Source organism: Canis lupus, chromosome 11 (assembly GCF_048164855.1).
Source record: "Canis lupus baileyi chromosome 11, mCanLup2.hap1, whole genome shotgun sequence".
Classification (NCBI taxonomy): domain Eukaryota; kingdom Metazoa; phylum Chordata; class Mammalia; order Carnivora; family Canidae; genus Canis; species Canis lupus.
The window spans coordinates 46,247,546-46,270,580 of record NC_132848.1 but is presented as its reverse complement, the minus strand read 5'-3'; the positions used below and the strand labels follow the sequence as shown (position 1 = coordinate 46,270,580).

General features: G+C 40.2%; 2 protein-coding genes and 1 pseudogene across 10 annotated transcripts; all 3 read left to right on the top strand.

Annotated features, from left to right (window-relative positions):
• Positions 1 to 85: 85 nt before the first annotated feature.
• Positions 86 to 13,598, top strand: C11H2orf15 (chromosome 11 C2orf15 homolog). 4 transcript variants are annotated; one of them, XM_072768034.1, is made up of 3 exons: positions 86 to 218; positions 1,836 to 1,904; positions 9,551 to 13,598. In XM_072768034.1, exon 3 carries the CDS (start codon positions 9,621 to 9,623, stop codon positions 9,885 to 9,887), a length of 267 nt encoding a protein of 88 aa, XP_072624135.1. In that variant the 5' UTR covers positions 86 to 218; positions 1,836 to 1,904; positions 9,551 to 9,620; the 3' UTR covers positions 9,888 to 13,598. The 4 variants fall into 4 exon arrangements, with proteins under 4 accessions (XP_072624135.1, XP_072624134.1, XP_072624133.1 ...); XM_072768031.1 differs by lacking the exon at positions 86 to 218 and adding an exon at positions 810 to 874; XM_072768033.1 differs by lacking the exon at positions 1,836 to 1,904.
• LIPT1 (lipoyltransferase 1) lies at positions 86 to 23,034 on the top strand. 6 transcript variants are annotated; one of them, XM_072768007.1, is made up of 3 exons: positions 809 to 874; positions 1,836 to 1,904; positions 21,857 to 23,034. In XM_072768007.1, the coding sequence occupies exon 3, from the start codon at positions 21,858 to 21,860 to the stop codon at positions 22,977 to 22,979; it is 1,122 nt and encodes a 373-aa protein (XP_072624108.1). In that variant the 5' UTR covers positions 809 to 874; positions 1,836 to 1,904; position 21,857; the 3' UTR covers positions 22,980 to 23,034. The 6 variants fall into 6 exon arrangements, with proteins under 6 accessions (XP_072624111.1, XP_072624109.1, XP_072624108.1 ...); XM_072768009.1 differs by lacking the exons at positions 809 to 874; positions 1,836 to 1,904 and adding exons at positions 17,171 to 17,253; positions 17,872 to 17,965; XM_072768010.1 differs by lacking the exons at positions 809 to 874; positions 1,836 to 1,904 and adding an exon at positions 86 to 218.
• Positions 11,346 to 13,598, top strand: LOC140600087 (iron-sulfur cluster assembly enzyme ISCU pseudogene; annotated as a pseudogene).
• Position 23,035: the final 1 nt, after the last annotated feature.

Here is a 23,035-nt window from a genome sequence, read left to right as displayed (position 1 = left end):
CTTGGAACACCTGTTGCTTTGCTGTTGCAGTTTTGTGGCATTTTTTCCCCCTCGGGATACGGTGTCGTTCTGGACCCACGTTCAGTGAACTCGTTACTCCCTTTTGGGCGCTGGAAGGTTGCTGAGCTCTCCTGCCGTAACCAGGAGCCGGTTTTCGGGGAGTCTCCTAGGTCGGGTCCTGCTGCTGCAGCCTCTCCGGAGAGAGCAGTTCTGTCCGGGTAAGCGCCTGCAGCCGGGGGAGCCATGACCCACGACCCGGTCAGCCCTGCACCAGTCAGCCATGGCTGAATCGGGAGGTGGCACAACTCGTAATGAAAAGGCGCAGATCCCTGACCGGTGTTCTTCTCCACGTGCCAGTTCCCCCAAAGACCTCTTTCCAGAAAAACTGGTGATGGTTAACAAAAGGGGAAAGGGTATACTATCTCACTTGATATTTAATATTGTATCGATCGTTTGCCTGTTTAACACCATCTGCATTTGTCTTCTCCCGAGCAGGAGGCTTCAGTTTTGGAACACTCTTTTAATTTAACCAAGTGTAACATTATCGGCCATCCAACTATGTTAAAATCCATCGCCTTACCTAAAAGTAGAGGAATGAGCTTTTTAGTGAAAAAGAATGAGGATTGCATTCCTCTGCCAAATTTTGGGAGCCCGGCTTGAAAAGAAATCCTATTTTTAACATTTCTTAATATTAATCTGTCCTAACCCAAAGGCTTCTAAATTCTAATGGCTTTATCGCCGTATCTTTTCCTACAGGTGAAATAGTTAACTAGATTTTTATAGCTGTTCTCTGATGATCTTGATAAAGTTTGCACCTCTGTATTTCAAAAGTAATTTCACATTTGAAGAGATTAGCAATTCCTGTTTTTGCCAGGTGAGTACTCATTTCTCTCTCCCTCCACAGTATGTTATTGGCAGTCATAAATACACGTTAGAACAAATTTCTTCGTAAAAGTACGTTTAATTATGAGTGCCGTTATTTTTCCCCATCTCCGATTTCTTCATTATTTATGTTGTTACATCTTCTAGTTTGTAGCATTTATTTTCAGCTATTATATACTTTCAGCTAAGTATAGCTAGTCACTAAATAATCTGAGTGTCTGTGTTCTTTTAAACAAGGAAGTCAGAGGTGCCATAATTATATTTCCTCTGAAGTCAGAGATGCCATAACTATATTTCTGAAATATAATTATGCCTGATAAAATAAGTTACAAAGAAACATGAACTGGAGTGCCTGGCTAGTAGAGCATGTGACTTGCTTTTGGGGTCGTGAGTTTAAGCCCCATGTTGTGTGTGTTTTTAATTTAAAGTTTTAAAAATTTTGAAATTAAGGGCACCTGGGTGGCTCAGTTGGTTAAGCATTTGCCTTTTGCTCAGGTCATGATCTCAGGGTCCTGGGATCCTGCTCAGGAGGAGCCTGCTTCTCCCTCTCCTTCTGCCCTCCCCCATCCCATCCTCTCTTGCTCTCTCAAATAAATAAGATATTTTTAAAAAAATTTTTTCATTAAGAAAAATGAAGCATGAACTCTCAAAGACCATCCTAAAAAATTATTTTAGGAAGAACATTATGTAATCTCATTTCGTCTCCAGATACTAAGATTGTGAATAAAAGATGTATGAACCTCAAAACTCTCAGAGTTAAAGATTCAGGAGAAAGAAGGAGATTACTAATATGGAAAGTAGGAAATTACTTCCCCTAGGGAAAAAATAAGAAAAGCTTAAGCATTTACGTGCACCTCTAGATGTTACTGAAGACTATTTGCAAACCCTGTAAGGAAAAGGACATTTTAAGGTCAAACCAGGGCATGAAGATTTTCCTTTCTTTCCCTATCAAGGACTGTTGACTTCATCCCCCAACCCAAGAAATTGAACATTTTCTTCCCTCTATGGAAATCCAAAGAGTGGTAAGTGCTCCCTCCTGCCCCAACTAATCCTTTTATAGTACCTGTGCTCTCTTCCCTGTGACAGACACTGCTGTGTAATTCTAAGGTGTGTGTTTTCTATTCCCTTAGTTCCCCTTCATTTTACAAGCTTCACTATGAAAGCCCCAATTTTTTTTTTAAGATCTTATTGATTTATTCATGAGAGACACAGAGAAAGAGGCAGAGACACAGGCAGAGGGAGAAGCAGGCCCCATGCAGGGAGCCCAACGTGGGACTTGATCCGGGTCTCCAGGATCAGGCCCTGGGCTGAAGGTGGTGCTAAACTGCTGAGCCACCCAGGCTGCCCGAAAGCCCCTATTTCATCTTCTTTTTTCCTATACCTCCTTTGTTCCCTAAGAAAAAAATTGGGGCCCCAATTGAACATATGTTAAGTTGCTTGATGTTGTTCCACAGCTAATTGGTACTCTGTTCATTTTAATATATCTTTTGATACATCTTCAAATTCACTCTTCTTTCCTTTGGCGGCGCTAATCCCATCTCCAGTATTTTTTTTTTTTTTTTTTAATGTCAGGATTGTTTTTTCATCTCTGGAAGTTTAGATCTCTTTAATATCTTCCATTTCTAATCTCATCATGCTCATGCTTTGCTCTACCTTGAAAATCTGTAAGATATTTAAAATAGCTATTAAAGTCCTTGTTTGCTAATTATATCACCTGTGTCATTTCTGGGTTTGTTTCTATTAACTAATTTTCTTTTCCTTCTGCTTTTGGGTCATATTTTTCTTCTTGTTTTCATGCCTGGTTAATTTTATTGGCTGCCAGACATTGCAGATTTTATATTGTTGGGTGCTGGAGGTTTTTGTTTTCTTTAAATATATTTAGGCTTTGTTTTGAGGTATAGCAATGTTACTTGGAAACAGTTGTATCCTTTAGAGCTGCCCTTTCAAAAGTAATAACCATTAACTACATGTGGCATTTTTAAATTTATATTAATAAAATTAGATAAAACAAAATTTAGTTCATGTGCGCTATGTACATTTCAAAATCTTAAGCCACATGTGGCTAGTGGCTAATATAGTGGACAATAGAGAATATTTTTATCATTGAGGAAAGTTCTGTTGGACAGCGCTACTTTAGAACCTTGCTTTTAAGCTTTATTAGGTCCAAAATACTCTTTAGGGCTAATCTGGCCCTTTTCTGAGGCCAGTACCTTTCTGGAGACTCTGTTTAGTGTCCTGTGTTGGAGTTCTTTATACTCGGGCTGTGGGAACTCTATTCTTGGCTCTGTGGAAGCTCTACAAACTATTTGGCCTTTTCCTCTTTGGTGGGTTCTTTCCCAGGCCTCAGTAGTTTTCCTTAAGCATGTGTTTTCTGATTAGTATTCAGCCAAAGAATTGTGGGGAATCCTCTGCAGATCTCTGGAGCTCTTTCCCTTACTGAACCTCTCTCTACAAGTTCTAGTGACTTGGCTTCTGCAGGCTCTGAACGCCTGTCTTCTCCACTCACTGAAATAACCAGACATATTTTGAGTTCCCCATCCTCATGTGGCAGCCTAAAATTTCCAAGCAGCGCTTATAGGGCTCACCTTGTTTATTTCCATTCTCCTTCACTGCCTTTTGCCCATTACCTAAAAACCATGTGTTTTGTCTGTTTTTTAATAGTGACTTGTAATTTATTTTTTTTAATTTTTTTAAAATTTATTTATGATAGTCACACACAGAGAGAGAGGCAGAGACATAGGCAGAGGGAGAAGAGGGCTCCATGCCCCGGGAGCCCGACGTGGGATTCGATCCCGGGTCTCCAGGATCGCACCCTGGGCCAAAGGCAGGCGCCAAACCGCTGCGCCACCCAGGGATCCCTAGTGACTTGTAATTTAAAAATTGCTTCAGGCTGAGGGAACTGTAAATGCATGAGCCCTAAAGCAGAAGAGGGGTTGGCATAGCATATGCTTAGGAACAGCAATGAGGTCATGGGGTAGAATGAGTGAGAGAGATAGGAGCTTAGATGACACAATGTTAGCTGTTGTATTAGTCTCCTATTGCTGCTGTAACAATTTACCAGAAACTTGGTGGCTTTATGCAACATAAATTTAATATCTTATAGTTCTAAGAGGTTAAAAGTCCAAGATGGATCTCACTGGAGTAAAATCAGGATGTCAGCTGGGGTGTATTCCTTCTGAAGGCTCTCAGGAAGAACCCATTTTCTTGTTTTTCCAGCTTCTGCAGGATGCCTGCTTTGTTTGGCTCATGGTGTCCTATCTTCAGAGCCAGCAATGGCCAGTCAGGTCCTTCCCACACTGCATCATTCTCTCTTTCACTTATGAAGACCTTTGTGATTACACTGATAATCAGTGATGAGTCCAGGATAATCTTCCCACCTCAAAATCAGTTGACTGGCAACCATTACTCATCTGCATCCTTGATTTCCCCTGCCATGTAACATATTCACAGGTTCTGGGAATTACGATGTGGACATCTTTGGATACCCTTATTCTGCCTACCATTGGAGACTCAATATATAGAGAATTTAACTTTCACTCTGACATGGAAAGTACCTAGAGCAGAGTGGTGAGCAGAGGATTGATGAGATCTGACTTATGTTTAAAAGGCTCATGCCAGATACAGTTTGAAGAACATGCAATGGGAAGGGTTGGGCAAGAATGGAAACAGAAGCAGAATTCATTGGAGGATGGGATATGGAATATGAAATAGGAGCTAAGAATTATTCCACCAGCAGTGCACAAGATTTCCCATCACCCTCTATTCTCCTTCATTTTCCATGTTTCCACCTTTCTAGTGTACCATTCTGATGGTAGTAAACTTGCATTTCTGTGATTCTTAGTAAGTTTGAACATCTCTTTATGTACTCACTATCTATTTGAGATTCTCCAATCTGTGAATTATATTTTTATATCCTTTGCCATTTTTCTATTGGATTTCCTTTTTTCTTGTTGATTTGTAGTTATTTTTATATTCTATTGTAAATCCCTTGTCCGCTTTGTATCGCACATCCTCCATTCTCCATCATTTTAACTTTGTTTATAGTTTCTTTATTCAGTAAATTTCTTAATTGTGGGTACTCTGGTCCATCTGTTTTCTTCAAGAAATCTTTTTCCACCCAAGTTGACAAATATATTGTCCTACATTTTAAAAATTGCATTTATAGTTCTGTGACTCACATTTGGGTCTTTACTGCATTTGGAGCCCACTTTTGTGTGTAAGATAGGGATCCTGCTTTATTTTCATCCACATCATGAGCCAGCATTCACAGTACTATCCTACTTAAGTTCATCTGTTCTATCCCTTTTGTTGTATGGTGCTTTTACCATAAGTAAACTTCTGGCACATAACTAGGTCCATATTAGAACTCTGTCATGTTATCTTGGTCCTTTATTTATTCCTGCACCTGTGCTAAACTATTGTTTATTGTTTTTTGTTTTTACTTTGACTTTGTAGCATATCTTAATGGTAAGGCAAGTCTGTCTGTTGTGTATGTCCATATTTAATTAATTTCTAATGGAACTTTATTCTTCCTTATGCATTCAAGATTTCTTCTTGAATGGCAACCCAAATGCTAGGCCCAAAAGGCTCTAAATACACTTGTTCTCCCTTCATGTCCTCAATATTCCAGACAAGGTGAGACTCAAAGGGCCAAATCTACCCTATTGTATTTGGTTCCTCTATTAAACTGAAATTTAACTTGCTAGTTGAGAACTCTATATGTTACCATTATTTTACCACTATTGATTACAAATTCAGTACTTTGCTTTGCAGAGTTTTGTTACTATTGTTGAACCTTCAACAGTGCAGAGGCTAGGGGCACCAACTCCCTGCCCATGCAGTCAAAAATCTGCATATATCTATCAATTCCCCAAAAACTGAATTACTAATAGCCTACTGCTGACTGGAAGCCTTGCCAATAATACAAAAAAACTCATATTTTGTTTGTTATATATATATATTCTCTCCTGTATTCTTATAAGTAAGCTAGAGAAAAGTTTATTAAGAAAATCATAAGAAATACATTTACATTACTATGCCATATTTATTGAAAAAAAATTTGCATGCAGTTCAAACCTGTGTTGTTCAAGGATTAATTGTATATTATTTTTAACTTTTTTTCAACTTTGCATTTTGACACAGTTTTAAACATACAGAAATTTAACAATTACTATTTTTTTATCCTTTGGATAAAACCTAGTAATGCAAGTGCTGGGTTGTAGGGTAGTTCTATTTTAAACTTTTTGAGGAACCTCCACACTGTTCCCAGATTGGCTGTTCCAGTTTGCATTCCTACCAACAGTGCACAAGGGTTCCCCTTTCTCCACATTCTCACCAACATATATTGTTTCCTGAATTGTTCGTTTTAGCATTCTGACTGGTGTGAGGTGATATCTCATTATGGTTTTGATGTGTATTTCCCTGATAACCGAGTGATATTGAGCATTTGTGGTCTGAAAATATGCATGGTATAAGCTCAGTCTTTTTGTACTGTTTGAGTCCTGATTTGTGACCCAGTATATGATTTGTTCTGGAGAAAGTTCTGTGTGCACTCAAAATGAGTATGTATTCTGCTGCTTTAGGATGAAATGTTCTGGGTATATCTGTTAAGTCCATCTGGTCCAGTGTCATTAAAAGCCTTTGTTCCTTATTGATGTCCTCAGATGATCTGTCCATTGCTGTTAAGTGGGGTGTTAAAGTCCCCTACTACTATGTATTATTATCAATGTGTTTAATTTTGTGACTGATTTATACATTTGGTTGCTCCCTAGTTTGTGGCCTACATATTTACAATTGTTAGATCTCTTTGTGTCCCTCTTCATGTCTTATTACAGTCTTTGGTTTAAAATCTAGTTTGTCTGATGGCTGGCCACTCCAGCTTTCTTTTGATGTTCAGTAGCGTAATAAATGGTTCTCTATCCCCTCACTTTCCAACTGGAGGTGTCTTTGGGTCTAAAATGAATCTTCTGGGGTCAGCATGTCAATGGGTCTTGTTCTTTTACTCATTCTGATGTTTATCTCTTTTGATTGGAGCAGTTCATTAGTATTCAGAGTGATTATTGAAAGATATGAATTTAGTGTCATGGTGTTACCTGTAAAGTTTCTATTCCTGCCAATTGCCTCTGTTCCTTTTGGTCTTTGTTACTTTTGGTCTCTCTCTCTGCTCAAAGGGTCCTCTTTAATATTTCTTGCAGAGCTGGTTTAGTGTTCACAAATTCCCTTAGTTGTTTGTTTTGTTTTTGTCTTGGAAACTCTTTATCCTCTATTCTGAATGACAGCCTTGCTGGATAAAGCATTCTTGGCTAGAAATGCCGCTGACTTTTGTGTGCTGACTGCATCCTACAACTTTGCCAAATTCATTTATTAGCTCCAACAGTTTTTTTGTGGAGTCTTCAGAGTTTTCTATCATATAAAATCATATCATCTGTGAATAGAAGTACTTTTACTTCTTTTCCAATTTGTGTGCCTTTTATTTCGTTTTGCTCTGGCTAGAACTTCTAGTACTATATTATATAGAAGTGGTGAAAGTGGGCATTCTTGCCTTATTCCTGATTTTAAAGGGAAAGCTTTCACTATTGAGTATGCTATTTGCTGTGGGTTTTTCATATTATGGCATGTATTATGTTGAGGTATTTTCCTTCTTTTTCTGGTTTGTTGGTTTTATCATGAAAGTTTGTTGAATTTTTATCAAATATTTTTCTGCAATTGAAATGATTGTGTGATTCTTTTCTTCATTCTGTAATGTGATATGTTGATCAATTTTCATATATTGAGCCTTTCTTGCATTGTAGGAATAAACCCACTTGGTCAGGGTTTGTTAGTATTTTGTTGAGACTTTTTGTATTAATGCACACTAGGAATGTTGGTCTCTAGGTTTGTTTTTTTGTAGTGCCTTGCCTGGCTTTTATATCAGGGTAACACAGAATGAGTTAGAAAGTATTCCCTCCTCTTCAATGTTTGGAAAAGTTTGAAAAATCTTGGTATTAATTCTTTAAATGTCTGGTAGAATTCGCCAGTGATGCCATCTGGTCCTGGGCTTTTCTTTGCCAAGAGTTTTTTGGTTACCGATTCAATCTCCTTAGTAGTCGTAGGTCTTTTCAGATTTTCTGTTTCTTCATCACAGTCTTGGTAGGTTTTGTTTCTAGGAATTTGTCCATTTCAGCTAGAATATTCAATTTGTTGGCATACAACTTTTCAGAACACTCTCTTATAATTCTTTTTATTTCTGTAGAATCAGTAGTAATGCCCCACTTTTCATTTCTAATTTTAATAATTTTAATCTTCTCTCTTTTTTCCCTAGTCCATCTAGTTAAAGTTTTGCCAATTTTGTTGATCTTTTAAAGAACCACCTTTGGTTTCATTGTGTTTTGTTGTTTTCCTGTTTTTTATTCATCTGCTCTAATCTTTATTATTCCCTTCCTTTTGCTATGAGTATAGTTTTTTATTCTTTTTCTAGTTCCTTAAGCTACAAAGTTAGGTTGATGTTTTAAGATCTGTCTTGTTTTTTTTAATGTGTTTATAAGCTATGAATTACCCCCTTTAGCATCGATTTAGCTGCATCCAATAAGTTTTGATATGTTGTAATTTTGTTCAAATTCATCCCTAAGTATTTTCTAATTCCCCTTGTGATTTCTTCTGGTCCAGTGGTTGTTAAAGAGTGTGCTAATTTCTACAGATGTGTAAATTTTCATGTTTTACTTCTGTTAGTGATTTCTACCTTCAATCTGTTGCAGTCAGAGAGGATACCTTGTATGATATCTATCTTTTAAAATCAGTTGAGACTTGGGGTGCCTGGGTGGCTCAGTTGATTAAGCAGCTGGCTCTTGATTTCAGCTTAGGGCATGATCTCAGGGTCCTGGGATCAAGCCCCACAGAGGGCTCCACACTCAGTGGGGAGTCTGCTTGAGGACTCTCTCTCTCCCTCTCCTCCTGCCCCTCCCCTTGCACATTCTGTATGTGTGTGCACGGGTGTGTGTCTCAAAAAAAAATCTATAAAAGAAATTGAGACTTAATTTGTGTCCTAACATATAGTCTGTCCTGGAAAATATCCCAAGTGCACAGGAGAATGTGTATGCTATTGTTGAGTAGAGTGTTCTTATAAATGTTTGTTAAATCTGTTTGGTTTAATCTGTTAAGTCCTCTCTTTCCTTATCTTTTATCTAGTTCTATCCACTATTGAAAGTGGAGTATTGAAGTCTCCAACTATCATTATAGAACTAACTACCTATTTCTCTCTTCAATTCCCTATCTGCTTTGTATATTTTGATGGTGTGTTAGTAGGTGGGCAAATGTTTACAATTGTTTGGGCATCTTTTATTTTTGGCAAACACCCAGCAGAGTGTTTGGCCTTCAATAATTATTTCTTTAATCCATTAATAATTTGTTAAAAGTTTTTGATAGCAAAAATGATATAACAGATTAGAGAAGTTCTGTTATTTTCTGAAAGGTGATAAAGCATAAAATCTGGTAAATTCCTTTTTAAAACGACTTTCAGAGAATCTGCAGAACCTGCACACCCTCCCACAAAGGAAATGTAAACATTGAGAGGTGGAAGGCAATTTTACTTTCGTTTTTGGCATCACCACCATGATATTTCATGAAAACAAGCACTGCCATGAGGTTAGTTGAAATTCCCACTGTATTCACTTGTTATCATTTCTTTTCCAAGCAATCAAGTTGAAGAAACGTTTCTGCTACTTACAAAGGTACCTGCAAACTATATTTATTCAACCATCCCAATGGGATTTTCCCTTGGTAAACCTGCTACTCAGGTATCTGCTATGTGTATGGATTCAAAAGTGGATGATCATTTGATGCGACGGACTGAGAAAAGCAAGTTGGAACCAGTGTTATTTCAAAACACCAAGAAAATAAGATTAGAAGACACAAACCAAGAAAACTTTACAAGAAACAAAGAGATTTCAGGATGTCTTTCAGAGAAAACCTTGGGTTCTGTGGTATATGTTAAAGAAAGTGATGGAATAGAAATGACAGATGTGGAATGAAATATTTGTACCTACTGCCAAAGAAATGAGAATTTGCTTTTGACTAAGAGAACATGTTGAATGACAACTTAACCTTATTAGGAAAACCTAACAACATGAAGAAAGACAATTGCATATTTTTCACTATTTATGAATCACCTTAGACTGGACTTTTTAAATACATACTCAAAAATGTTGTTTTGGGGGAAAAGCTTTCCAAAATTCAAAGCAAAATTCTCTGGTATTCTATCCTTGTCACAAAAATTAGAATTTTTGAAGAACAGTATTTAAATGGTACCAAAATATTTTAATCATGTATTTCTTTAACAAGTGATCAAAAAAACAGTGCCCAAACAATTTGACATCTGTATTTCACACTATGTGTGATGTACTGATTTTGTAATATTTCCAATTTGGGATTCTGCTTTAGGGTACTTTTTCTTCCAGCATTTTTGCATTTCTGTTCTGTAAAAGATCACTTCAGGTAAACTCTGCAAAAGGCCAGTAAATTACATACCTGGAAAAGCATTTCATATTTTAAATCATCCTTTTAAAACTGTTTTCCCTCCACATTGAATCTATTTCAGGATTACTAAATAGTTATTTCCAAATATAGTAGTTTATCTTATAAATACTACCATTTTATTTTATTTTATTTTTTATTTTTTTTAAAGATTTATTTATTTTATTCAGAGAGATACTGAGAGGCAGAGACACAGGCAGAGGGAGAAGCAGGCTCCATGCAGGGAGCCCGACATGGGACTCTATCCCGGGTCCCCAGGATCACACCCCAGGCTGCAGGTGGCGCCAAACCGCTGTGCCACCAGGGCTGCCCTAGATACTACCATTTTATACTACCAATATTTAATATAAGAAAACAGCCTAATATTAAAAAAAGTTATTGTTTTATATATATTAGTTTGCCAGTCTTACCATTGGAGACAGCAGTATTTTGGCCCAGGATTGTGAGATAAAATTAAAACCATTTTGTGTCTGGACCTATAGTAACCTGTAATTATATTTATGTTTTGAACATTTTCTTGTACTTTAATATTGGTTATCTCTAATGCCCAATTGTGAGTAGTTTGCAAAATATTCATAAAAACGGAGGAAAATGCATCTTCTTTTAAGAGAAGCAATATTTTATAAATAAGAAAAATATAAATATATCTGTAGGGAATATTGAGCTTAGAGCTAAATAAAATTGTGGAATGGGACATAAGCCAATAAGAGGATGGTTTTTATCATTTACAGAACATAATTCTTTGTGAGAGAAAAAACCTCAAATGTTTCATTTGTTCACCTAACCTGGCACTGTGCTTGTTGCTGGGGATACAGTGGTGAATAAAATAGCCACTGCCATCATAGTGCTTACTGTCTGTCTACCAGGGAAGATAGAACATCAGACAGTAGAGAAGAATTATATAAGATACAAATTATGGGTCTTGCACTTGGCCTGCACAGGCGCAAGCCCGGAAGATGGTGTCAGCTGGAGCTGGTGGTCTGAGGCCGGCAGCGTCGGCCTTGCTGCTCCGGAGCCCACACCTGCCTGCCCGAGAACTGTCGGCTCCGGCTCGGCTCTATCACAAGAAGGTTGTTGATCATTATGAAAATCCTAGAAACATGGGGGTCCCTGGACAAGACATCAAAAAATGTTGGAACTGGATTGGTGGGGGCTCCAGCATGTGGTGACTAATGAAATTGCAGATTCAAGTGGATGAAAAGGAGAAGATTGTGGATGCCAGGTTTAAAACATTTGGCTGTGGGTCTGAAATTGCCTCCAGCTCCTTAGCCACTGACTGGGTAAAAGGCAAGACGGTGGAGGAAGCCTTGACCATCAAGAACACCGACATCGCCAAGGAGCTCTGCCCTCCCTCTGTGAGAAACTGCACTGCCCTATGCTGGCCGAAGATGCAATCAAGGCTGCCCTCGCTGATTACAAACTGAAACAAGAACCTAAGATAGAAGAGGCAGAGAAGAAATGAGCCCTCAATGAAGTGTCCAGCAGTGTCTGTCCACCCACCACACGATCACTGTAGGCGTTCAGAAGCCCCTCACACTACAGTAAAACAGCTCTGAGACACACAAAGCATTTGCTGGTCACATGGTGGCTCCAATGCAAGCAAAATACACAGTTTATTCGATCCAAGTCCTGTGCTTTCTTTCAGCCCACTTTATCGCCTTAATCCAGTTTGTGTATATTTTGAATTGTGTGCATGGCCTCAAAACTGAAATCAATCACGAAGTCTCAAGTGTATTTAGTCCACAAAGTGTGCAAATACCTAATCTCACCTGAATCTATCTTGAGGAAGATTACCAGTAGAAGGCCTTGGTATGATTATTTGATAGAACTAATTGTACATAAAACATTTACATATATATATATATATATATGTATGTATATATATATATATAGGAATGTAAGATCATGTTAAAAAAAAGATACAAATTATGATGTGCCATGGAGAAAAAGTAAAATGTTCAGAGGGACAGGAGATGTAACACATAAACTTAATTTTTAATTGGAACTAGGAAGGTTTCTCTAAGGTCATGTCATTTATAGCTTTTGCAGTGACAAAGTTGTCTAAGTAAGATGATGGTAATGATCAGGGTCTTGAGAAGGGGATAGAGTTCAGGTGAAGGTTAGCAGGACAGAATGATGGTTTGAAAGTGAGAAGTGAGGAAAAGAAAGGATTTCTTCCTAAAGAGACTATGCATGGAAGTTCCCTGGGAAAAAAAAACTGAGCTCATGAGTACAGTTTTGGCACCTAACCCAGTTTCCAAGGCAAGTAGACAGTTTTATGTATGGAACTAAAAATAGAAATTTTGAAGTTGTATGCAGAAGTGGTATTTAAAGCCTTGGGAATGAGTGAGATTGCTCAAGGTGAATGTATAGTGTGAGCTAAGTCCTGATGAACTCTTTAACATTTAGGAGCTGGTCAGCATGGGGGGAACTGGCTAGGGGAACTAAGGAGTTCTTAGTAAGATGATAGAAAACTAATACAAGGTAATGTCAAGATTGCCCACAGTAGTTGTTAAGGTGGAAGTGTTAATTGAAAGTATGGAAAGGTCCATTGGATTTAGCAATCTGAGATGTCATAGTAAGCTTATCAACCCACTGCCCTTTTTAACAGGGGCTTGGCTCAGATATTTACAGCCTTGTTTTTCATCTTCATGAATGTCAAACGGGACTTTTGATAGTCATGTTGGATACTGAATTTGGGATGATCTTTGATTGTGCATGATGCCTCCTGCACTGCAAGGTGTCAAATATGGTAGCACACTCTAGTCATTGAGACAATAAAAAAATGCAAACATTAATTATCCTCATTAAGAACCATTGCTGCTAAGGCAACAGAAAATTGTAATCCCCAAATCCAGTCTAAGCCATAGTTTTAGCAGCACACTTCAGAAGGGAAATCCACAAAGAGCTTCCTGGAAGAGGTGCAATGGAACAAGCTTAATAAGGACAACTCAATTAGATGTTTTGGGAGAATTCTATGAGTGGTATCTTAAAGTGAGCACTTTTCAGAGTTCTGTTCTTTTTTTTTTCTGTTTCTAATAAATTCTCCATATTAAAAAAAGTATACAGTTCAACAGAAATAAGGATGTTAGGAGATTTTAAATCCAACAGATCCATAAAATAAGTTATCTAAACCTATTATACATGCATTGGTTTTACATCAATGGTGTTGTCATGGATGCTAATAATAAAAGCTTTCATTTTATTAAGCTAATGTGTGACTGTCTTAATTAGGACTTCCTAGAAGCTGCCTGAGAGGGATTCAGGTGCACATGACTTTTGAGAGTGTGCTCTTTAGGAAAAACTTGTAAGCAAGTGAAAGAAGCAAGATAAGGAAATAAGAAGAGTCAGCTAAGGATGAGAGCTCAGATAAGTTTTCGGCCTGATCCACAGGGTGCTCTGGAAGGATCATACAGCATAGTTGTCCTATTATTCACATTGAGGCAAAGGGTACGGCTACTATACCCAATACCAGTCAGGCCTTAGTTGCCACTACAAGCCAAAGAGGGAGGCTAGAGGAGCAGAGAGGTGGCATGACTCACTCAGGTGTCTCTGGGCACGACAGCTCCTACACTCACAGCAGCTAGAGAATGGATGCATGGACTAAGATAAAGGGGACTTGTCCGGCTGGAGCACTAGCAGTCTTCATTACAGTGTCATTACATATTACTATTTTCCTTTTATTTTGAAACAATCTCAAATTTACAGAAAAGTTGCTAGAACAAAGGCCTTCCCCTCTCCCCACAACCATTTGAGAATAAGTAGCTGATCTCATTCTTCATCAGCTCTGAATACTTTAATGATTTAAAGAATTTCATTTATTCTTTATTTCTATTTTTAATGGAAATATAATTGACATGACGTATTAGGTTCAGATGTACAACAATTTTTTTTTAAAGATTTTATTTATTTATTCATGAGAGAGAGAGAGAGGCAGAGACACAGGCAGAGGGAGAAGCAGGCTCCATGCAGGGAGCCCGACGGGGGACTCGATCCCGGGTCTCCAGGATCATGCCCCGGGCTGAAGGCCGTGCTAAACTGTTGAGCCACCCGGGCTGCCCAACATAATGATTTTATATACGGATACATTGCAAAATAACACAAGTTAACATCCATCACCACACAGTTACAAATTTTTTCTGTGATGAGAACTTTTAAGATCTACTCTCAGCACCTTCTAAATATATAATTAAATATTCAATATATTTAAATAAGTTAAATATGTAATACAATATTGCTAGGTATATATACCATGCTGTACATTAGGTCCCCAGGACTGTCTTTTTTCTTTTTTAAACTTTTATTTACTTATTCATAGACACACAGGCAGAGATAAGGCAGAGGGAGATGCAGGCTCCACGCAGGGAGCCCAATGTGGGACTCCATCCCGGGTCTCCAGGATCACACTCCAGGCTGCAGGCGGCGCCAAACCGCTGCGCCACCAGGGCCGCCCTCCCAGGACTGTCTTAAAACTGGAAGTTTAGGGAACCCTGGGCAGCGGTTTGGCACCTGCCTTGGGCCCAGGGCACGATCCTAGAGACCCCGGATCGAATCCTGCGTTGGCTCCCGGTGTATGGAGCCTGCTTCTTCCTCTGCCTGTGTCTCTGCCTCTCTCTCTCTCTCTCTCTATGACTATCATAAATAAATTAAAAAAAAAAACAAAACTGGAAGTTTATTCCATTGACCACCTTGACCCATTTTGTCCCCAGCCCACCAAAAAGCACAACTGGTGGAATGGAATTTTGGGGTAGGCGGATTATGAGCGGGAAGTAAGGAAGTACATACTGGATGTGTAGCAAGTCCTTAAAGAAGCTATGTTTTAGAGGGAAGTAGACGGTATGAAAGGTGGAAAAAGTGAGGTCACTGGATGGTTGTTAGGATGAGGCAGAGTTGACGTCTGAGTGTCAGTGGTGAAGGTGAAGTAAGAGAGAGAGTTGAATAAACCAGAGGACAGAAGTCTCAGAGCAGGAAGGAAGGAGTGGGATTCTTGAAAACCACCTCAGTAGGGGCGCCTGGATGGTTTAGAGGTTGAGTGCCTTTGGCTCAGGTCGTGATCCAGGGGTCCCAGGATCGAGTCCTGCATCGGGCTCCCTGCAGGGGACCTGCTTCTCCCTCTGCTTATGTCTCTGCCTCTCTCTGTGTGTGTCTCTCATGAATAAATAAATAAAATATTTTTTAAAAACCTCAGTAGAAAATGAGAGGGAAGAAACTACCATCTCAGATTTCAGAGAAATGAAATTTAGGAAGATGGAATATAAACATAAGGGAAACAGATTTGTGTGGCTATTTTTAATAACTAGGAAAATTCCTACTGGGGCTAACCCTATACAGAATTAATTCCATCTGCATAATACAAGAAAGGAACTCAGGTGATGTCAATCAAAAGAGTAATGATACATGAGGAGCCATTGTGTCTTTATTGTAACCTTTTTTTTTTTTTTTTTAAGATTTTACTTATTCGAGAAACAGAGAGAGGCAGAGGGAGAAGCCGGCTCCATGCAGGAAGCCCGAGGTGGGACTCGATCCCAGGTCTTCAGGATCATGCCTTGGGCTGAAGGCGGCGCTAAACCGCTGAGCCACCCAGGCTGCCCTATTGTAGCTTTTTAATTGTAACTTTGGAGTCCTGCTCAGCATCACCAAGTTGTGAACACTGGCTGCTTCTTATTCCAAGCATTTCACCAGTTTCTATTCTAACTGAAAAGTTTCATTTCTGAAACTGAAACTGAAAATTAATTTCAATTCAAATTATTTGGGCTCCTCTCATCAAGATGTGGGGGCCCATTGCACCTTTTATCTCTTGCCTGCCTTTGCTGCTGCTTTGGCCAATAGAATGTGGCTGCAGTGCCTCTTCCAAGGCTAGACCTAAACCGAGGTGCCCCAGCGGCCCCTAAGCACCAATTGTCAAGGGTGTGAATAAGACCATCCTGGACCCTCCAGCTTAGCCAACCCTGGTTGAAGAAAGCCCAGGCGAAACCATTGTATAAATGTTAGAAATAAATCATTTGAAGCCGCTGATATTTGAGGCAGTCTATTACGCAGCAGTTAACTGAAACTTTGACTTGCCTGAGGAATTGCCCCCTTTTGGCTGAGCCACAAGGATTTTCTTGCCAGGGCCAATGAAGGACATCACAGATGGGTATTGGCCTAAGTGTGTATTTTCTGACCCACTCCTTCCTGCCAGTTACCATCTCTCTACGAGGAATACCAGCTTAGTCCTTTAAATGCAATTTGTCTTCTAACACTGATTCTAGTTTTCTCAGCTTCCAAGTGGACTTGGGTGCCCTCTGGACTGTGAGGAGCTACATAAAGACCTGGCGCCGTGTCTCAAGTTCAGCAGGTGCTTGCTGGCGCTCCGGCCTGGCCTGGCTGCTCGCTGCTCGCTGCTCTGGCTTCCGGGCGCCCTCCCGCTAGCCGCGCTCCGTGCCTGCCCCGTCCAACCTGACACAGCCGCCTCGGGTGACCGCTAGCTCTGGGCTGGCGCGCGGGGACCTCCGTCTGAACCGAGGGCGCTAGGACTGTCCCCGCCTCCACTCCGGCTGGGCGCGGGGCGGGCGGCTCCCAAAGGCCCTCGGGAGGTCGGCGGGCAGGGCCAGACCCAGCGCGGGCCCGCGGCTGCGCAGAGCGAGGCCGGAGCGCCGCCCCGCCCCCCCGCCCCGGCACGGCCCCGCCTCCTCTGGTGCTTCCGGCCGGCCGCGGCGGCGCGGGGCGGCGCGGGGCGGCGCGGGGCGGGGCGGCGCGGGGCGGCGCGGGGCGGGGCGGCGCGGGGCGGGGCTGAGCGCGCGCACAGCCGCAGGCCTTGGGGCCTCGCGCGGCCTTCCCCCGCCGGATCCCGCGCGCGGCCCTGGACGCGACTGGAGGCGGCAGGTGGGCGAAGCTGGAGGTGGGGCTCGGGGCGGGGGGTGGGGGGGACGCTGAGGCGGGCGGCCCCGCGAGACGGGCGAGGGGAGCTGGGACCCCGAGGCCGGGCGCCGCGCGCGCTGCGCCTCAGGCCGCCGAGCCCGTGTTTGCTCCGCACGTGGGCGGGCGTCTCTCCACGGTTAGGGTACGGCTTAGCCCCACCCAACACGGGAGGGTGGCAGACTAACAGGTGTTGCGTGCCAGCTGGTGCGTTCCCAACAGGGAGCCGAGAAGGCGAAATAAAACATGCGCTTGAGGGATCCCTGGGTGGTGCAGCGGTTTGGCGCCTGCCTTTGGCCCAGGGCGCGAACCTGGAGACCCGGGATCGAATCCCACGTCGGGCTCCCGGTGCATGGAGCCTGCTTCTCCCTCTGCCTGTGTCTCTGCCCCTCTCTCTCTCTCTCTGTGTGACTATCATAAATAAATAAAAATTAAAAAAAAATGCGCGTGGCCGTCGTGGGACTCGGGGTAAGTCACTGTCAGAGTTGTGGCCGAATAATTTAGGTGCTTTTAAGCTGCGGGGCCTAGGAGGATAGGTAGGATTGTTATTATTATTTTCTTTTTGCTTTCTTTTCTGTGTTGAAGAAACACGCTTGGCATTGCAGAATGGTGGTAGCAGTGTCCCCCCTAGAACGCGGATTGTTCTCTGGGGAAGAACTATAAAATCAGTCGTTAAAAGGTGAGAGTAAAAAAATAAAAATAAAAAATAAAAGGTGAGAGTAGTTACATGCAGAGTTGATTTAAAGACACAGCATTTCACCAGGCCGTCAAGGCTGGACTATATCCTGACAATTAAGGAAAGACTGTCATTCAGCTGGAGGTCTCATCTGGTACTGAAGCATTGAATAAAAGAGAGATGCGCCTGCCCCTGGATCCAAGCCTCCTCCAGGAGAGAGAGGGTATCCTGGCTTTAACAGGATCTTTCCAGAGCCCAGAAGTTGAGTAGGTGGTTTCTTCAAGGCTCATCCCATCAGATATTGAAATCCTACAACTCAGTCCTTTTGTTCGGGTTCTCTATTCAAGCAAACTTATGATGCTGGCTTATCAGTATCCTCCACAGTGTTTGGACAGGCTGCTGTGAACGTGCAGTTGATAGCCTGCCGTTCTCTTTGTAAAATTAATAAATTGGCACTTTTTGCAATTCTTCATTCTTCAGGGCTCAGTTGAAATGTTACATCCTCACAAGGACTTTTTTGTTTATGTGTCTAGAACAATTTCTAGCACATAGTAGGTGCTTAGCGTAACTCACTGAGCTCTCTTAGTTTTTACTCAAATGTCACCTTTTAAATAAAGCCTAGCCTGACAATCCTATTTAGAATCACAGCATAGTTCCTTTCACACTTAAATTTCCAATTCCCTCTTACCTAGCTTTACTTTTTCACATAGTCCTTATTGATAAATCAATCCTAAGTGCCTAGAATAATGCCTGTCATGCAATAGATGCAAGATTTGTTGAATTTATACTTTTGCTGTATTACATTCATACTGCATACACAATGCCTGGATGAATGAAGATATTTATATTTTGTGCACTAATAGACCAACTCCCATCAATTCTGGAAGTCTAATAATTTGCGTTTTTGATCAAAGCCAGTATCTTTCATTGTTAACTTATCGAGATAAATGGCACTTTGATGTGTCTTGGTTGGGTATATTTGTACACTTTCCTATTTAAGCTCCTGTTGGGAATACATGTCATATGACAAATATGAGAAGAATAAAGAGGGAAAGATAGGAACTCTGTAACAGTTAACAATGTAGAACATTTCAGTTTGCCAGGCATGAGTACTTTATGAATGTTAACTTATTTAATTCTCTCAACCATTCTGTGAGGTAGGAACATTTTATAAATGAGGCAGTTGAAGCAGCTGCCTTAGGTTATTCAGTTAGTAAGTGGCAGAGCCAGGATTAATAGTTAAGTTCTGTAAGTGACTGCAATTAAAAATACTGTATTGCATATTTGAAAATTGCTAAGAAAGTAGATCTTAAAAATTCTCATCACAAGGGAAAGAAATGTAACTGTGAGGTGATGGATGGTTTTTGTTTGTTTTTGGATTTATTTTTTTAAAGAATTAAATATTTGAGAGGGAGAGAGCACAAGCAGGCAGACTGGGAGAGGCAGAGAGAGAAGCAGCCTCCCCGCTTAGCAGGGAGCCTGATGCAGGGCTCCATCCCAGAACCCTGGGATCATGACCTGAGCCACCCAGACAGCCCAAAGTGATGGATGTTAATTAAAGTTACTGTGATAATCATTTTTCAGCATATACATAGATCATTGTGTTGTGTACTTTAATACAATGTTATATGTCAATTATTTATAAAATGAGGGGGGGAAAACTGTAAGATCTTAATCACTTTGTATCCTGCCATACTCTGCATAGGCAGATGGGTCAGAGCCCTAACCTTAGGGAAGGATAGATCACAAGGTCTTTGAGAATCTCCAGATCCACAGACATCATATATCAGGATCCCACCACCCCTATTCCTTATTGTTTCTCCCTTGGACCACAATGGGAGAGGTTCCCATTTGCTGTCAAGGCTGCTTCCCTATCTGAATTGGATCCCAGCACCAGGACTTTATCAGAGACCTCCTTTCACTGATGTTGCCCTCCCCGCCCCACTACTAGCAGGATCTGAATGTGCTTAGTTCTCTTGCATTAATGTCTGCTACCCTAGTTCAGGCCGTCATTGTCTCCAGCTTGGACAACTGCATTAGTCTGTTAACCAGTCTCCCTGACCCTAGTCTATCTTTTCTTTAATTCATGCTGAACACTGCCCACAGAGGCAGTTCTGTATAATGGCTGACTTAACTCTTGTCTGCTTAAACTCTTCAGTAGATCCCAGCTGCTTTTAGAAAAAGTGCAAATGTCTTAGAATTATATGAATTTGCCTCCTTCCCCTTATCTATTCCCTGGCTATCTTGTGCATAGTAGGCACTCCATAAATATTTGTTCAATGAATAAAGAACTACATCAAAGTCAGTCAAACAGAACCAAGAACAGAGTATAAAGAAAGAAATCCAGGCAGGCTGCAGAGGCTTCCTAGAACAGCATAGCCATAGGTTTCAGTGGAGCTAGAAAACCAATAGTATAACTCCATCCTTGAGGAGAGAGTCTCCAAAACAGGCTTTCCTATTAGATGACTGTCTTCTGGAATATGCTACTCCCATCAATTTGGTAAACACCATCATTATTTCAAGACTCAATATAAGTATCCTCTATTAAACCTCTCCTGACCTTTCTAGACAGAGAAAACATAAATTGGCTTAACTTTTCTATACTGTAATTTATCAAAATGTATCAAGAGTGATGAAAACATGAAGCCTCTTTATTTGTGCTTGTTGGACATTACTTCACTACAAAAAATTCTGTCCTAATTTTGGCCTTTTTTTTTTTTAATCTTTTTTTTTTTTTAATTTTTTTTAATTTATTTATGATAGTCACACAGAGAGAGAGAGGGGGGCAGAGACACAGGCAGAGGGAGAAGCAGGCTCCATGCACCAGGAGCCCGACGTGGGATTCGATCCCGGGTCTCCAGGATCGCGCCCTGGGCCAAAGGCAGGCGCCAAACCGCTGCGCCACCCAGGGATCCCAGTTTTGGCCTTTAATAGCCATTTTATCCCAGTTCTTTTAACCTAAAGGAAAATTATGAGCATCCTAAGAAATAGAATTGGAACAGAATGGTTTCTTTACAAACATAACTAATCAAAATAGTTGATTATTATAGCTAGTATTTTCAGCCTGTTGCCATCAGCACCACTAACAAAAATGTGTAAAGTGTCCAAGCATAATGAAATTGTTCATAGCCTTTCCATTTAACCCCACTACTCTGATTACCTCTTCCCCTAACCTCAGGGGGTCTATCCTAATTAAATATTGATCTAAATAAAAGAATTATATTGATAATAAATGAAGTTTCAAAGTCAAATAGGAATCATTTTTAACGTATAGTAAGGGCTAATACTGAAAAACTAGAAACAACCTAAAGTTACAAACTAAGAGACTGATTAGGTAGTAAACGATAGTGTATCAGACAATGGAATATTACACATTAAAGCTGATGTAATAGATTTAACATTGAATGAAATGACAGTGTGGTTCCAATTTGGAGGTGGAGAGGGATGTGTGTAGTTACATGTGCACAGAAAAAAAAATGGGTAAACAAAATTTTAATTGTGGTTATCTCCAGGAGGTAGTATTATGGATTCTTTTATTTTTGCTCATTTTACTTATATGTATTTTCTCATTTTTCTCAATGAACATATTTTACCTGTGAATTCAAGATAATCTATTTGGCTTTGAGACATATTAAATATGAATTTGGAGATTTTTTGCTTGAAAAATCTGTGCCCTTGTTCTGTTTCAACTGAAATTATCTGAGGTTCGTCTTCATTTATTTCCATTGAGTACTCTGTTACAGAGTTGCTAAAGACTAAGGATAAAGCTAAAAGACAAGAAAAACAACTGGATACTTAAAAAATTTTAGATTAAATAACCAAGAATCAATAGCTAGAAAATGCAATTTGATTTTCTTTTTCCTAATTAATTTGTTTGTCTTCCATTTTTCAAAGCATGCTGATCCCGTTTTCAATGAAGAACTGCTTCCAGTTACTTTGTAACCTCAAGGTCCCAACATCTGGCTTTAAAAACCAAGTAAAAAGTGGGTTCATTTTACAATCAATTTCCAATGATGTTTATCAAAATCTGGCTGTAGAAGACTGGATCCATGACCATATGAATCTAGAAGGCAAGCCAGTTCTTTTCTTGTGGAGAAATTCTCCCTCTGTTGTAATAGGTCGGCATCAGAATCCTTGGCAGGAATGCAACCTGAATCTTATGAGAGAAGAAGGTATAAAACTAGCTCGGAGAAGAAGTGGAGGGGGAGCTGTCTACCATGATATGGGTAATATCAATTTGACTTTTTTTACAACCAAAAAAAAGTATGATAGAATGCAGAATCTAAAATTAGTTGTGAGGGCTCTGAATGCTGTCCAACCCCAGCTGGATGTACAGGCCACCAAAAGATGTGACATTTTACTTGACGGGCAATTTAAAATCTCAGGAACAGCTTCCAAGATTGGCCGGACTACTGCTTATCACCACTGCACTTTATTATGTAGTACCAATAGGACTTTCTTGTCATCTTCGCTGAAAAGCCCTTACCAAGGAATCAGGAGCAATGCCACTACTAGCATACCTTCCATAGTAAAAAATCTTTTGGAAAAAGATCCCACTCTGACCTGTGAAGTACTCATGAATGCTGTTGCTGCAGAATATGCTGCTTATCATCAAATTGATAATCATATTAACCTAATAAACCCAACAGATGAGACCCTGTTTCCTGGAATAAATAACAAAGCCAAAGAACTACAAACCTGGGAGTGGATATATGGCAAAACTCCAAAGTTTAGTATAAACACTTCATTTAATGTATTAGATGAACAGTCACATTTGGAAATTAAAATATTCATAGACATAAAGAATGGAAGGATTGAAACCTGTAATATTGAAGCACCTGATCATTGGTTGCCACTGGAAATATGTGACAAATTAAATTCAAGTTTTATTGGCAGTAAGTTTTGCCCAATTGAAACTACTATGCTCACAAATCTGTTACTTAGAACATGTCCAGGAGATAATGAACTACACAGTAAATGGAATATCCTCTGTGAAAAAATTAAGGGAATAATGTGATTTCAAATAAATTTCTTAATATTAACAAATTTTATAATAAAATGTTTAATATACAT